Source organism: Notechis scutatus, chromosome 2 (genome assembly GCF_049901735.1).
Source record: "Notechis scutatus isolate UNSWTSFEM ecotype Mainland chromosome 2, rNotScu1.2, whole genome shotgun sequence".
Lineage (NCBI taxonomy): Eukaryota > Metazoa > Chordata > Lepidosauria > Squamata > Elapidae > Notechis > Notechis scutatus.
Genome location: NC_142010.1, coordinates 102,270,430 through 102,285,306, shown reverse-complemented (window position 1 = coordinate 102,285,306; position 14,877 = coordinate 102,270,430). Strand labels below are relative to the sequence as shown.

Sequence of the window (14,877 nt, the reverse complement as noted above, 5' to 3'; positions counted from 1 at the left end):
ATAGGGAGATAAAAACTTCTGGTAGAAAAGTAGTCTATTGGGATGGCAGTACAACTGGATGCTCTCCAGGAAGGATGAGCCCTGAATATAAACGAGGAAATAGATCTTTTGGGGGAAGAGCCATCTTCCATGTTCGTAATGTATTTCCTTTTCTGTTTAGGTCAGGATTGCTCTCTGTTTGATGCATGTGCCAGCAAACCATGTGTCAATGGTGGCCGCTGTACTAACTGGAATGGCCGATATAATTGCACATGCCCATCAGGTTACCAAGGCCGCAATTGTCGGAGTGATGTAGATGAATGTCGGGTGCCTGGTCTGTGTCAACATGGCGGTACCTGTCTTAATACACCTGGCTCCTTCCGCTGTCAGTGTCAAGCCGGTTATACAGGACAGCACTGTGAGAGTATCTCTACACCCTGTGCTCCTTCTCAGTGTCTCAATGGAGGCACTTGCCGGCAGACAGGAGATCTCAGCTATGAGTGTGCTTGCTTACCTGGTGAGTGAACTTCCAAAAATTGTTGCTTACCGCTGCTCTATGAGAGTGCGGTAGAGAGAGATAGTCAGCATAAAAATAACTGATGCAATTGTGTTGTGTGGAATAGGACCATCACATGGAACACAAGCTAAACTATTGGCTTTTGCTAAATTGTATTTCACTGCTTTCCTGTCAGGAAACTCATGGGAAGCTATTGAAAGCTTTGGCAGAGCAGGAAGGAAGCAATCTAAAGGGAGGCAGGGTAGGCAAGTTAGCAGACACCCTGTTTGAGCCAGAATGCAGTGTGAGGCTTGGCTAATGCTTCCGCCTTGATCTAGTTTATGATCAGGAATGCAGGAAGGGCTTTCACTGCATAGCTCAGAGCCTCTTTAGCTAACAATTCCTAACCAGACTTTAAACTGTATGTCATCTATCCTGGAAGGTATCCTGGTATGTGCTTGATGAAATTCACTCCCGCGAAAGGATGCATAATTGCACATTCCACTTTAATACTGGGCTTTTTTCTTTCCTGAAGCTAATTTTCCCCGCTGTCCCCGATTAGGCTAAATTATCTTTTCCCCTCCTTTCAGGTTTTGAAGGACACAACTGTGAAATTAACATAGATGACTGTCCAGACCACATGTGCATGAACGGAGGCACTTGTGTGGATGGTGTCAACACCTACAACTGCCAGTGTCCTCCAGAGTGGACAGGTACTGAAAAGCATGCCAAGAAACAGAATATGATTAATTTCAAGGGGTTCTGGGCAGCTTTTAAGATCTGGTTATGAATAATAATCTTTCCTTTTCTCCATGGTATTATAAAACTATTAACTATCTAGTTAGGAAATCTGCCTGTTTGATGGGTAAGACTGTTTTTTAGTCCTTCCAATTTTGGTGAAATGGTTTTATACTGGCTTAGTGAACTAGGAACAAAGAAGAGCAATGACAACTCACAACTGGGAACAGAAGAGGAACTATAGCTTTCGGATTCAACTCTGCCTTGGAAAACATTTAGCTGAAAGTATCCCTTTTTTCTGCACCATAGGCCAATTCTGTACTGAGGACGTGGACGAATGCCAGCTGCAGCCCAATGCTTGCCACAATGGGGGTACTTGCTTCAATACCAATGGAGGCCATTCATGTGTCTGTGTCAATGGCTGGACTGGGGAGAGCTGTAGCGAGAACATTGATGACTGCCAGACAGCTGTCTGTTTTCATGGTGCTACTTGCCATGATCGTGTGGCATCCTTCTACTGTGCATGTCCTATGGGCAAGACAGGTAGCTATCTCTATGGTGCATGTCATCAACAGACTTCAATCGGTGTTAAATACATAAACTGAAAAGGCGATGGGTATAAAAAGAATATGATTATTCTTTAAATGGAAAGAAATAATGAACACTCTTGCTTCATGTTTTTTCTTATTTCTTACATATATATTTCTTCTCATGTGACCTTTCTCTTTCAGGCCTCCTTTGTCACTTGGACGATGCCTGTGTCAGTAACCCTTGCCATGAAGATGCCATTTGTGACACCAACCCAATGAATGGCCGTGCCATCTGCACCTGCCCACCAGGTTTTACTGGCGGAGCCTGTGATCAAGATGTGGATGAATGCTCCATTGGTGAGAATTTCATTGTTGTATGGAGGTGTTCAAGAAGGAATGGATGCATAGAATTATGCATCTTCAAAACAATGGGAGGGTCCAAAGGTTTTCTGAGATAGACTGACCTCTGCTGGCATGACTTTGAATTGTTTTGTGTCAAGTTATCTCTACAGGTATAATTTTGGGGCAGTCAGCCAACTACTTATCACTTGTTATTTTGCTGCCTGCAGGAGCTAATCCATGTGAGCATTTTGGCAAATGTGTGAACACACAAGGCTCCTTCCAGTGCCAGTGTGGACGTGGTTATACAGGTCCACGCTGTGAGACAGACATCAATGAATGCCTCTCCATGCCTTGCCAGAATGATGCTACCTGCCTTGACCGTATTGGAGAGTTCACATGCATCTGCATGTCAGGTAGGATCCCTGAATCTGGCTCCAAAATTATTGAAATATATACTTAGGTTGCTGCCCTTCGTGTAGTGGTTTTGAGAATAATCTCAAAAGCAAGAAAAAGAGTAAGCATGCAGTTGACTGGAAGGGAAGAGAGTCAAATCTCTGAGAAAGCTGGGTTCCTTGAATGAGCTTAAGTAGTTTACTTCCTTGGTTCAAAAACATTCACTGTTATTGTGAAGCTGTATAATGCATAAAAGGTATTACAAGTACTTTCTGAAAATAATTGAAGAATAACCTTGATTGCTTTGTATCTAATTGTTTGCTTGGTCTGAGCCTAGCTTTATGATGTATTCTTGTGTCTTCCACTTCACATGTGTCTAATTCTGGAAGACAAAGAGAAGATTAGATTTAGATTCTGATTTTTCCATGTTTCCTTTGAAGTGCTGTTCTTTATTGGATTATTGGATTTATATTCCTTATTCCTTTGGTGGAGAGGAGTCGGGTGGGATTTACTGAGGATGATGTGCCATTTGCCCATTGTACATCTGTAGTTTTTACCAGATGTTTTTTCTTAAAATAAGAGATGCAGAAATATTGGAATTGCAGTCCTCATGATTTTAAGTGTCCTGCTTGTAGTTTTCCTTTCCCCCTCTCCCTCTCTTGCTAATTGTGAAATGTATTTCACCTTACTATCACAAAACCACAATTCCTTAATATTTAGATGGCCAATATAAACGTAGATGAAAAGCTGAGGAAGAATTGTTCATGGAAAAACTAGAGTTATGCCAGTTGGAACCTTCATAGAAATGCTGTGCTGTACACTGGAGCAAGAAGCAGGTTGCTTCTTTCAGAAGTTTCTCTAGAATTAAAGCATGTATACATACACACAACATTTCATAGAAAGCGAGAGATGACTATACAGTTGTCCATTTCCCATTGTGGCAGAACTTTTAAGATTGAGGCATTGCATAAATTTGTACAATGTTCATACAGACAGTTGGGAGTGCAGCATTGTGCTTAGAATATTAATGGTCAGGCTGGCCTAGTGAGTGATTGGAATTGGCTGTTCTTTGTACTTCCATTACCCCATATAGGGAGCAACATTCTCCTTCCTTGCTCACTCATTGGTTGGTGCTATCTTTTTGTACAGGCCTGAGGGGGAGGGGTAAGTCTTCCTAGCTGCAAATGCCTTTGGGCAAAAGGGGATAGTAAACTTTGTTTTAATGTTACATGTTGCTCACCCAGTATTGCTCTATCCTGGAGCCATTCCTTTTGGGATTAGGATACAGTGAAAGGACTGGAATATTAAGACCACGTAAGTGGCTTCAGAAATTATCCAACATGAGGAGTATTACTTTCCTTTACAGTCTTTTCATAGCAAGAAATAGGAAACCTTAATAAGGATGCTATCTTAAACTAGATCAAGCTATTTTTCCATCTAACATTTAGTAACAGATATTTTCTGTATCACCTAACTTATCTTTTTCAGTAGGTATATCAGGAGTGCAGCCTGTAATCCTCCTCATTATAAATGCATGTGCTGTAGCTTATGTATAATGCTGTCCTACTTAAAAGGACATAAGTAGGACTTCTGCTTACTTCATGTAAAATCCAGCATTCCAGGAAACCAAACTTAATGGAAAATGGCTGCCCTATTACAGTGGTTCTCAAACATTTTGGTCTCAGGCCTGCTTTACATCATTAAAAATAATTGAGGACCCTAAAGAGCTTTGGTTTAGGTGGATTATATCTGTTGTTATTTACTGTATTAAAAATGGAAACTGAAGAAATTTTAAAATATGTATGAATTTGATTTAATTGACTGAGAACCGCTACACTGTTATATTGCCTGTCATATTGGGTTAGCAGATTTATCTCATTTAAATTTGAATATTCAACATCACAGGATTGTGGGAAAAATAAATAGAAGTAATGGGCACGTTAGCTGCCTTGAATTATACATAAAAAGGTGGGATATAATAATAATAATAATAATAATAATAATAATAATAATAATAATAATAATAATAATAATAATAATAATAATAATGTTACATAAGAGATGTGCTCAATTCATCAGTTGAAATAGTGAGGTAGTAACTGCTGAAGGCAGTTGGGTAGTATGACTATAAGGTTGGAATGTGTGGAATGTTCTGAAATATTTGGATTAGAGAGAAATAATCAAGGTTGGACTTTTCAGAAGAAAATGGTTTCTGACCAGTGGACCAATAATTCTGACAGCTACGGTATTAAAGCTGTCTTTGTACGGATAGTCCTTAACTTATGACCATACGGATCTCTGAATTTCTATACGTCAAAAGAATCAAAGCACCCACGTGACTGTCCTGATTTTTACAATCCCTCTGTGGTAGTTATTAAGCAAACACAGGTCAATGTGCCTTTTTTTTTTTTTTGCTGAAAAAAGATTGAAAAGGCCAGTTTCCAGCAAAAAAGTTGTAAATTATGTAACATGGCTGCATTTTGCTGCAATCAGTCGTAAAGGTGAATAGGTTGCCAAGCATTCAAAATGTAACTGCAGGGGAGTGTTTCCATCAGAACTCTCATAAGTACAGGTAGTCCTCGGCTTACAACAGTTTTACTTAGTGACCATTCAAAGTTATGTCACTGAAAAAAAGTGACATGACCATTTTTTCACAATTACAACTATTGCAACATCCCCATGGTCGTGATTTCCATCCGGATGCTTAACAACTGTCTCGCATGGAGGATGGTTGCAGTGTCCCAAGGTCATTGATCCCCTTTTGTGACCTTCTGACAAGCAAAGTCAATGGGGAAACCAGGTTCATTTAACAACCATGTTACTCATTTTAACAACTGCAGTGGATCACTTAACAAATGTGGCAAGAAAAGTCACAAAATGGGGCAAAACTCACTTAACTAATTTCTCAACTTAGCAACATAAATTTTGGGCTCAATTGTGGTTGTAAGTTGAGGACTACTTGTACCTTTTGTACCTGTTTTCACTACTTGTCCATCATAAGTTGAAAACAGTCATTAAGCGACCGGCTCTTAAGCAAGGATTCAAACACTTCAAAAAAACCTAGATTCTATGATTGTCCAATTTTGCAAGTAAATGGTGTATCTTTTTCCCCCTATATAATAAATTAGCATTCCTGATGACATGGACTCTTTGTCCCATTATTTCTATGAGAGGTATGCCGAGTACATATTACGAATATAGAGAGAGACGGTGAAATTTGATGAGGTTAGAGTTTGCAACAAAAATTATTCTTTGTGATTGCAGGTTTCAGTGGCACTTACTGTGAGATAAATATCAATGAGTGTGAAAGCAATCCCTGTGTCAATGGGGGTGTCTGCAAGGATATGGTCAATGGGTTCAGTTGCACCTGCCCCTCAGGTAAGTATAGAACTTTGCCAATCCATATGAGCCTTACCTCATCAAATATGAGCCTTACCTCATATTTCCACTTGGAAAGAAATGAAAGTGGGTTGCTGTTGTTTTTTAACATGACAGATTCTGTATCTAGAAACCATTTTTTTCCTCACTTCGCTTCTTACCACATGTATGTGCTTCGACTGTATTTGAAGTGTGTCAGGCCCTGACATTTAGAAGATTGGGAAACTGCAGTCCCTTTCCATAAGAAGATTAGTTTTTCTCCTTGTAATATTTTGAGAATGCCTGTTCTTTGAGTCAACTTAACAGTATGCCCTGCTTTGTTTTTAGACTTGTGCTGCAATTTCCCTTGAATTCATACTGCCCCCTGTGACTTTTCTTGTCTACTGCACCATTGTTTAGACTGCATACTGTAGGTGTCCATTGCTGAGCAAAACAGACTATTTGGAGAAATTTTGGTCAGTGTCTGGGCTACTGCTGTAATTTTATGATAGTATCATTAGCTTCTTCCACGGGACTTGCCCAGCCTTTCTGCTACAACTGGGTGGAGGTACTATGCCCCATTTAGTTGTTTTTAGGGTTGATTGGCAGACAAGCTTCTAGCATGCTCTGTGGGAGCTTGGACAATGGCATCTTTGTTTCCTTAGCCTGTCGCTCAGGCCCCTGAACCCAATTTACATGTGGGGTAGACACTGCAAAGCCCCCTGTGGAGAGAAGGGAGAGAGACATTAAGAGCTCTTATTATAGGCCTCTGGTGGTAAGGCTGAGTTGTGTGACTAAGCTGTATTTTACAGTGCCAAACCTTTTCTATTACTGCCTGTATTTTTTTAAAATTCAAATTGTCAGTTTATACTGGGTTGGTCTAGTTCCAGCCATTTGGAAACTCTCTTAGAATTAGCAAATACTGACTCTGAACCATGCCTGTAAGGCTTTTTATTTCCCCTAATGGCAATGGGCTGCTTATATAGGATTTTCCTTACATAACTACTGAGGAAGCAGAAGTAGCCATTCAGGTAGTACTTCCATTCTTGCCAAGGTCATATTGGATTTACCAGAATTATTGCATATATGCATGGCGTTGCGATGGTGTATGAAGTAAATTTTGTTATCTGTGACAAATTAGAAGATACAAATAATATTAGCTGATGTGGAACATTAGTTCATTGAATATGAGGTCTTTCACTCTGAAGTCCATTAAATCGAGCCCTCACTATATTTCTATATTTCCTGGCTCCCAGAATTCTATAGAAGAAGATTAAAACCTAAATGAAAAGCCAATAGCATAAATAATAAAATCAAACTTCTGTCATCTCTGCTCTCAACAAACCTGTAAAATATGATACAAGTAATAAAATTTCTATCAGAGTGAATAGCAAAGAGGAAGCACTATTTTTTGTGAGTTGTCGTTGGGATGTACTGTACTATCTGATGAAGTAGGACCTGTGGTTTGATTGCCATTTCATTGGTTTTTCTGATTCATTTGACATATTTTTCCTTCCACATTCAGGCTTCTCAGGTTCTATGTGCCAAATAGACATTGATGAGTGCGCCAGCACCCCATGCCAGAATGGTGCCAAGTGTGTGGATAGGCCCAATGCTTATGAATGCCGTTGTACAGAAGGTGATTGCTTACTACAGAAGTTGATGAGATTTGATAATAAATTCAAGGGTTTATGGGATATTAACACAGGGAGAAATAAATGCTGCCACACTGTTTTCTATATATTGTGTGCATGATATGAGTTCTTTCCCCATAACATATCTCTTCATCCAAAAGTGTTGTGTGTGTGTGTGTGTTGAAGTAATAGTCGCTAACACTTGATTCAGGGACTGTTTATTTCTATCTTTGGTATTGGATCTTGAATCAGTGGAAAAAGAATTATAACATGTTTTTCAAACTAAAAGTGTACATTGTATTTTTTCTAGGGAAAATGGTGTTTCTCTATAGTGAAAGATGGCATCTAATTCCTCCTACTTAATTCTTGTAATTGGGGGCAGACATTTATTGCTCTTTGCTGTGATAGGAATTAGCCATCTTTTGTTCAATGTCTAAATTTCAGTTTACACATACCTCAGAGTTACACTAAGATAACTGGAAGATGAGACATTGGTCTCTTTTTAATCAATAGCTTGGTTTGACTTTTTACTTCCTAAAATTAAAGTTAGGGGAACTTCCTCAGGAGCTAAAGAAGCTTCTTGGATGAGAACCAAAACTCTATCTTCAAAGAAAAACCAGAAAGTCCAGTTGCTTCTTGAGAAAAGAAAAAAAACACCTTTGGGACAATTATGACCTAGATGACTTAAGAATCTCCATAGACATTCCTCAGGAAGTTACTGTAATGCATATAATGCTGTCTTCTGTTTTTCTTATAGGTTTTGAAGGGGTTTTGTGTGAAAAAAACATAGATGACTGCTCCCCAGATCCTTGCCACCATGGCAATTGTGTAGATGGCATTGCCAGCTTTACTTGTATATGTGTGGCTGGTTACACTGGATATCGCTGTGAGAACCAGATCAATGAGTGCCACAGTAATCCCTGTCAGCACGGAGGCAAATGTATTGACCTAGTAAATAAGTACCTCTGCCACTGTCAGCCAGGGACCTCAGGTAGGAACATTTTTTCTTGCTCTACAAAAAATGTTCTCTCTTCCCTTAAGAAGAGGGTTCAAGCCCTCTTTTAAGGGACAGAACTCTTGAGCAGTCACTTCACCATTTGTATCACTCACAGACAGCACCCTTAAATGATGTTTCAAGAACCTTGATAACTCATGCTAGTGTACTTCATCATCTACACATGTCATTTAGTCAACACAAAACACAAATCCAGTGGTGGAGGGATGGGTGGACTACTGCTTTTCTGAGACCCATAATATGTTCTTTTTTTCAAGGTGCTAACTGCGAGATAAACTTCGATGACTGTGCCAGCAATCCTTGTGACTATGGGAACTGCCGTGATGGCATCAATCGTTACGACTGCATCTGCAAACCTGGCTTCACAGGTGATGGCTGGGTGACAGGTTATGCTTTGCTGGGCAGCTGGGGCAAGAAAGGAAAGGAGGCATTAGTTATAAAATCAGCAAAACTGGATTATAGCATATGTACTATAAAGAGTACTTGGCTTTGCAGCCAGAAATTGGGGTGTTCAGATTGGCTGTAGGAGAGAAATGCACAAGCTGTGGCTCCAGGATGTTATGTGGTCACAGTTTCCTCTTAGATTTAGCCTTTCTAAAAATTGTCGTTGAACTGCAACAAATTGAAAAAGGGTTAAATAAAGAGCACACATTTTTACTAGTTCTTAAGTTAAAAGTATATCAAATCAAATTATTACTTGTTTTGGAATATAACCCCACCCCTGATGTACCATTTAAAGGTCTAGTGCACTTGGCTCCAGATAATTGTAGCTTTCTATTGGTTTAATTTTAATTTGTATTGGAGGCAAAGCTGAACTGACCTACTGTTCCTCAAAGCTATAAGCTTGAACATCTCATTACTGAGCAGTCTTTTTCCCCCCCTTTCAGGTCCTCTATGCAACATAGAGATTAATGAATGTGCATCCAACCCCTGCAAGAATGGTGGTACCTGTGTGGATGGTGAAGATGGGTTCTCCTGCCTTTGTCCTGAGGGTTTCCATGATCCACATTGCTATTCAGAAGTGGATGAGTGTAGCAGCAGCCCCTGCGTGCATGGCACATGCCATGATGACATCAATGGGTGAGAGCTTTCACTAGGCCCAAGTCTACATGGCGGTCTTTGCTAACTGCTAATCGGTCAGGAGTGGGCAGGGTTTATTCCTGTGAGAGATTTGTGACTGTGAAGAAAGCAGTGCATTAAATCTGCATCAGTAGGCCATTCAAGTGGCCTTGGTGAACTGTTTTTGGAAGATGTGAGGAATCTTGACTTCATTATTTTATCTTGATTAGGTACCAGTGTAAATGTGAGCCAGGCTGGACTGGAACCAATTGTGACATGAACCACAATGAATGTGAATCCAATCCGTGTCAGCATTATGGCACCTGCACAGATTATGTCAATGGCTATCGTTGTAAATGCAAAGAAGGCTTCCAGGGTATGCTTCCTTGCTGTGCTTACCTTGCCCGTGCTTTCTCCAAAAGAATACCACCAGGACACCAGTTTTCCCTTTCCCTCAATTCTGCATGACTGGGTTGGATGAGGGCACTGGTTTCTTCTGAAGTTTTAGTTCATAGGGTTAATGAAATTATAATTTTCTCTTCAGGGACTTACTGCCAGATCAATATAAACGACTGTGCTTCTAGCCCCTGCCTCAACCAGGGCACCTGTATTGATGGCATTGCCAGTTATACTTGTCTGTGTGACTTACCCTACACTGGTAAGTGGAGAGGTCTTTGTGATAGAGTTGGTTGGTGGATTGGATGTGGGTTAACGTAATTCTTACTCCAGCCTGTCGTCTGGAAATTGCTTACATCAATATTGATGTATGCACACACAAAAAATGATACTGAATACTAGATTGGAAGCTGGAGGATCATGGATCATATTCAAAACCTATACTCTTTTGGTTCCATGATACAGTCAAAGCAGCTCTGGTATTAATTGTGTAGAAATCTCAGCTGTATACATAACGCATAGTGGCCATTCCATGATGTTCTTGAAGTACAAGTTGAAATAGATATGTGTCAAAAGGTGTAAATGTATATGTGTACATATAAAACAGGGCAAGAAGAAACAGGCTGGTAATCTTGCCTTAAGTTTCTTGACATCTTGGTATCTTCCTTGTTTAAGTATTGATATCAGATAATAGTATAAGAACATCTGGACAGGAAGAAGCTGAGTGAATTCTCACAATGGGTAAGGTCATCAGCACTGTCCAGTATGTGTCTATGACAGTTCTGCAATTCTATTTTGGATTTCACTTTAAATTAAAACTATCTATTGTTTATGGAGAGAAACCACTATTTCTAAGCAGCAGTATATTATGGCTTGAATGTTTGAGATATATCAAGATACGCTTTCCCATAGAAAGAGTTAGTTCTGTTCAACAAATAATAGTAAATAAACTTTTAATTATTTAGTTTTATGTGTGAAACAAAATTCCCATTCATGGCACTTTGTGATTAAACATCTGTTCATGGAGTTTCGTTTGTGTTCACTTGGGAGTCTTATATTTGCAACTTGAGATACTCTCATGTTGGATCAGCAAATGACTCCATACTCTTGACAGGCTTCTCATTTTTCCCCCCAGGACGGAACTGTGAGAATGTCTTGGCTCCTTGCTTCCCTAACCCATGTAAGAACAATGGTGTTTGTGATCACACACCTGACTATGAAGGGTTTGTTTGCAGTTGTGCACCAGGCTGGCAAGGTATTAAGACCATCTCTTCTTTTTCCCTATCGCTTTCAGAGTATTGTATTTTGAATAGCTTTGAATGGAAACAAGATAAAGAAATTAAAGCATTAAACACTTTCAAATAACTGTATACATTTTGTTTTCTCCCTATAGGGCAGAAATGCCACATTGACATTAATGAATGTGACCAGAACCCATGTCGAAACAGGGGCACTTGCACCAACACCCTTGGCAGCTATAGATGTGCCTGCCGCCCTGGCTACACTGGCATCAATTGCGACATGGATATTGATGATTGTACACCTAGTAAGTTTATTGAATACATGGAAAAACAGAAAGAATCTGATTGAAACTAAAGAGTTTGGTCTCCAGCTGGGTTATTTTTTTTGAGACAGGATGTATGGCATTATTCCTGACCTGAGATTCCTGCCTTCTTGTTGTCTTGTCAAACAAGGGCTTCGTTCAACTGTTTTCTTAAAAGTAATTCTGACTTATCCTGACACATGAAACCAGAACTGGACCTCCTTCATTCATTTCCAGTGAAATTTAGACATATTTAAATGTTTTGGGAATGATTCTTAAGTCTGAAGTCCAGAGGCAGTTATGATGCTAGATCAGTGATCGTGAACTTTTGGCCTCAGTGTGTCAAAAATTTGCAGCATACCTAAATTGACTTTGCAGGCATGTCTTTCATACACAAGGATCAAGCCAAAAAAATAATTCTCTATCAACACCCTCCCCCCTGCCCTATCTAGACGATTTTCAACAGCAACACTCGATGGTAGTGCTGAGGTTAGGCTTGAAGTAGATGCTTGGACCTTGATTTCAGCCCGCACTCCATTACTACCACTCAAAAAGGTTGTCTTATGCCCTACGTCAAGGCGTAGAAGTCTTAGGGAACAAGATAATTGACGCGCAGCCCTCCCCAAGATCTGCCATGCACTACTTATCTTCAGACAGCGTTCTCTTTCTGATGGAGAGGCTCCTGCAACTCTCCCAAGGTTTCTCCAAGTTGCACAAGGCCTTCATTCTTGAAACAACTTTGGAAAATGCTCTTCCATGACCTCTGCTGCCTCCCAAAGCCACAGAAGAGCACACCACATTCTTGCATAGCCTCCAAATATCACCTGAAAGCATGCCCTGTTTCTTACATGATTTTCTGAGGGTCCAGAAAGCACGGTCCACTCGCCTAGCTTCCAGAGTGGACACAAGAGCACAATCGATTTTCTTAGTGTCCAGAAGTCATGAGAATAGGGCATGCTTTTAAGAATAGTTGTTCGGTTTTGGTGAATACAGCTGTGACACTCAGAACATCGTGGCGTGCCTCCATGTCATAAATTCACCACCACTATGCTAAATGCATGAGAATATACAAAATACAGGATTTAATTATTTATTAGAAGGCTTCCTGGTAAAAGAAAAGAATGCTTATGCTTACTAAAACCTTTTGAATATTCTCCCTGCCAATAGATCCTTGCCTGAATGGTGGCGGCTGTCAGGATGGCATCAGTTCCTTCATATGCACTTGTCTGCCAGGTTTCACAGGACCACGCTGTGCAACTGAAACCAATGAGTGCCTGAGCAACCCATGCCGCAATGGGGCCACCTGTACAGACTATGTCAACAGCTACACTTGTACTTGTTCCCCAGGCTGGGTTGGCTTACACTGTGAGCACAATGTGCAGGAGTGCACTGACAGGTGAGATTGTCAGGATTATTGTTGTAATGGTAATTCTCATGTCTTGTTCACAATTTCAATGGGTGAAATTCAGGGTGCTAAATAGTTCAGTGTGCACTTTGAATCCTAGAATTCTCTTTATATCTTTAAAGCCAAATAACAGTGGTGAGAATTATTTTGGAGATTTGTATCACATACCAAGAACATCCCCACTTTTCTTTCTTTGAAACATCATGCTTCATTCAATAGAAGAGGCTCAAAAGCCTCATCTCTTCTATCCTGGTTCTCAATACATGGATGTATACCCATATTTCCCCCCCAAAAAGACCAGGTCTTATATTAATTTTTGCTCCAGAAGGTGCATTAGGGCTTATTTTCAGGTTAGGGCTTATTTTCAAGAAATGTGCTAAATGAAAATATGGTACTAAATATGGTACCATTGCTGACAATGAACTGGAGCTTTTTGGGGGGGTGGATGGGGGTAGAGCTTATATTATGAGCATCCTGAAAAATCAGGCTAGGGTTTATTTTCCTGTTGGGTCTTATTTTGGGGGAAACTATATATAGTGCAAAAGGTAGAAAGTTATGTTTTTCACTATTGTCAAATGGAGAAGTAGATTATTTTATATACATACTCCTCTTGAATTCTGAATTCTGTAACACTGTTCCTTTGAATTATCTGCTCTTAGACCATATAGTCCAAATGGAGAAAACATTGGATGCTAAAATGTAGGAAGATTTACTTATAATGTTCCATTGCCTGTCTGTCACAGGTAAACTGAATCCTAAATATTGAGCAAGATGAAAGATTAATTACTGGGCCTGCCTGGAGAACAGAATGGCTTTTCTTACTGTTTCATTTTTCAGATAGAGTAGAAATTATTCTTATTTAGATATTTGTTTGCCAACATACTTAGCCTAGAAATTACATTTCTCTAGGGGAAATTCAGTCTAGACAGTCTTGCTGGCCTTTCTGTAATTTTATACTCTGTCTTTTGGCAGCTCTTGCTTCAATGGTGGAACATGCTTGGATGGAGTGAATTCATACACATGCCACTGTCGTCCTGGCTTCACAGGCACCCACTGCCAGCATGAGATTGATGAGTGCCAGTCACAGCCCTGTCTCAATGGTGGGGTGTGCCATGATGGTGTGCAGTCCTATCGATGCACTTGTCCTCAGGGCTATACAGGTCCTCAGTGCCAGGTAATTTGCTCCAGGCTTCAGGTAAAGGAGATGAGAACAATTTACATCTTTAGAGTTTATCTAAAGTGAGCAAGGTGTCTAAAAGAAAATCCGAAACAAGAGGGTATAAAGCACAGTAGCTCAATACGAAGGGAAAATGAAGGTTTCACATTGGTAAAACCATAATATTTTGTCACATACTCTTGCATTGTTTTGCCCTTCTAGAACCTTCTGGATTTGTGTAGCCACTCCCCCTGTCAAAATGGTGGGCACTGCATACAGTCGGCTGCTACTTTATCCTGTGATTGCCCTGGAGGCTGGACTGGCCGTTACTGTGACATCCCAAATGTTTCTTGTGAAGTGGTAGCTAGGAACCGAGGTAAAGGTCTTTCTGCTCCAGTTCTCTTCCATCTGTAAAGAAAAGTTATATATAAAGCGGAAATTATATGCAAAATGTTCCTCTTCAACCCTGCTACTTGTGTTCACAGTGAATATGTCTCGGCCACGAGCTCAAATGTGTATTGGTAATTATCCAGGCTTCTGAACATCATCTTGTACTCACTGTTCAAGTATTTCAGAGCTACTGGGACAATGTCTTTAAATCCACTGAGCCATCAATTAATCTTCCAACTGCAATTCCTAGGAGTGTCCATAAAATATTTAGCATTCATGAAATTTTATTTTCTGTGCTTTCCAAGGATAGTGTAAATATTGCTAATGTTATTTGACCCAATAATAGATTCAGCATTAGCAGATGTGTCAATGTTTAGTCAGAGAGGATGTTTATTCTGTTTATTTCAAAATGGGTTATCTCTAAACAACACTGAATGTTTGATT

At 40.0% G+C, this 14,877-nt stretch overlaps 1 protein-coding gene across 2 annotated transcripts in view; it reads left to right on the top strand.

The window, feature by feature from the left end:
- NOTCH3 (notch receptor 3) overlaps positions 1-14,877 on the top strand; it is an 87,384-nt gene that overhangs the window by 50,710 nt on the left and 21,797 nt on the right. For both annotated transcript variants that reach the window (XM_026676957.2, XM_026676956.2), the window contains exons 4-20: positions 161-496; positions 1,066-1,188; positions 1,523-1,756; positions 1,945-2,100; positions 2,313-2,498; positions 5,743-5,856; positions 7,361-7,474; positions 8,227-8,460; positions 8,742-8,852; positions 9,372-9,564; positions 9,774-9,919; positions 10,088-10,201; positions 11,075-11,194; positions 11,333-11,485; positions 12,650-12,878; positions 13,860-14,061; positions 14,266-14,419. In XM_026676957.2, the coding sequence (XP_026532742.2) occupies positions 161-496; positions 1,066-1,188; positions 1,523-1,756; positions 1,945-2,100; positions 2,313-2,498; positions 5,743-5,856; positions 7,361-7,474; positions 8,227-8,460; positions 8,742-8,852; positions 9,372-9,564; positions 9,774-9,919; positions 10,088-10,201; positions 11,075-11,194; positions 11,333-11,485; positions 12,650-12,878; positions 13,860-14,061; positions 14,266-14,419 (2,919 nt within the window). The remainder of the gene's footprint in view (positions 1-160; positions 497-1,065; positions 1,189-1,522; positions 1,757-1,944; positions 2,101-2,312; positions 2,499-5,742; positions 5,857-7,360; positions 7,475-8,226; positions 8,461-8,741; positions 8,853-9,371; positions 9,565-9,773; positions 9,920-10,087; positions 10,202-11,074; positions 11,195-11,332; positions 11,486-12,649; positions 12,879-13,859; positions 14,062-14,265; positions 14,420-14,877) is intronic.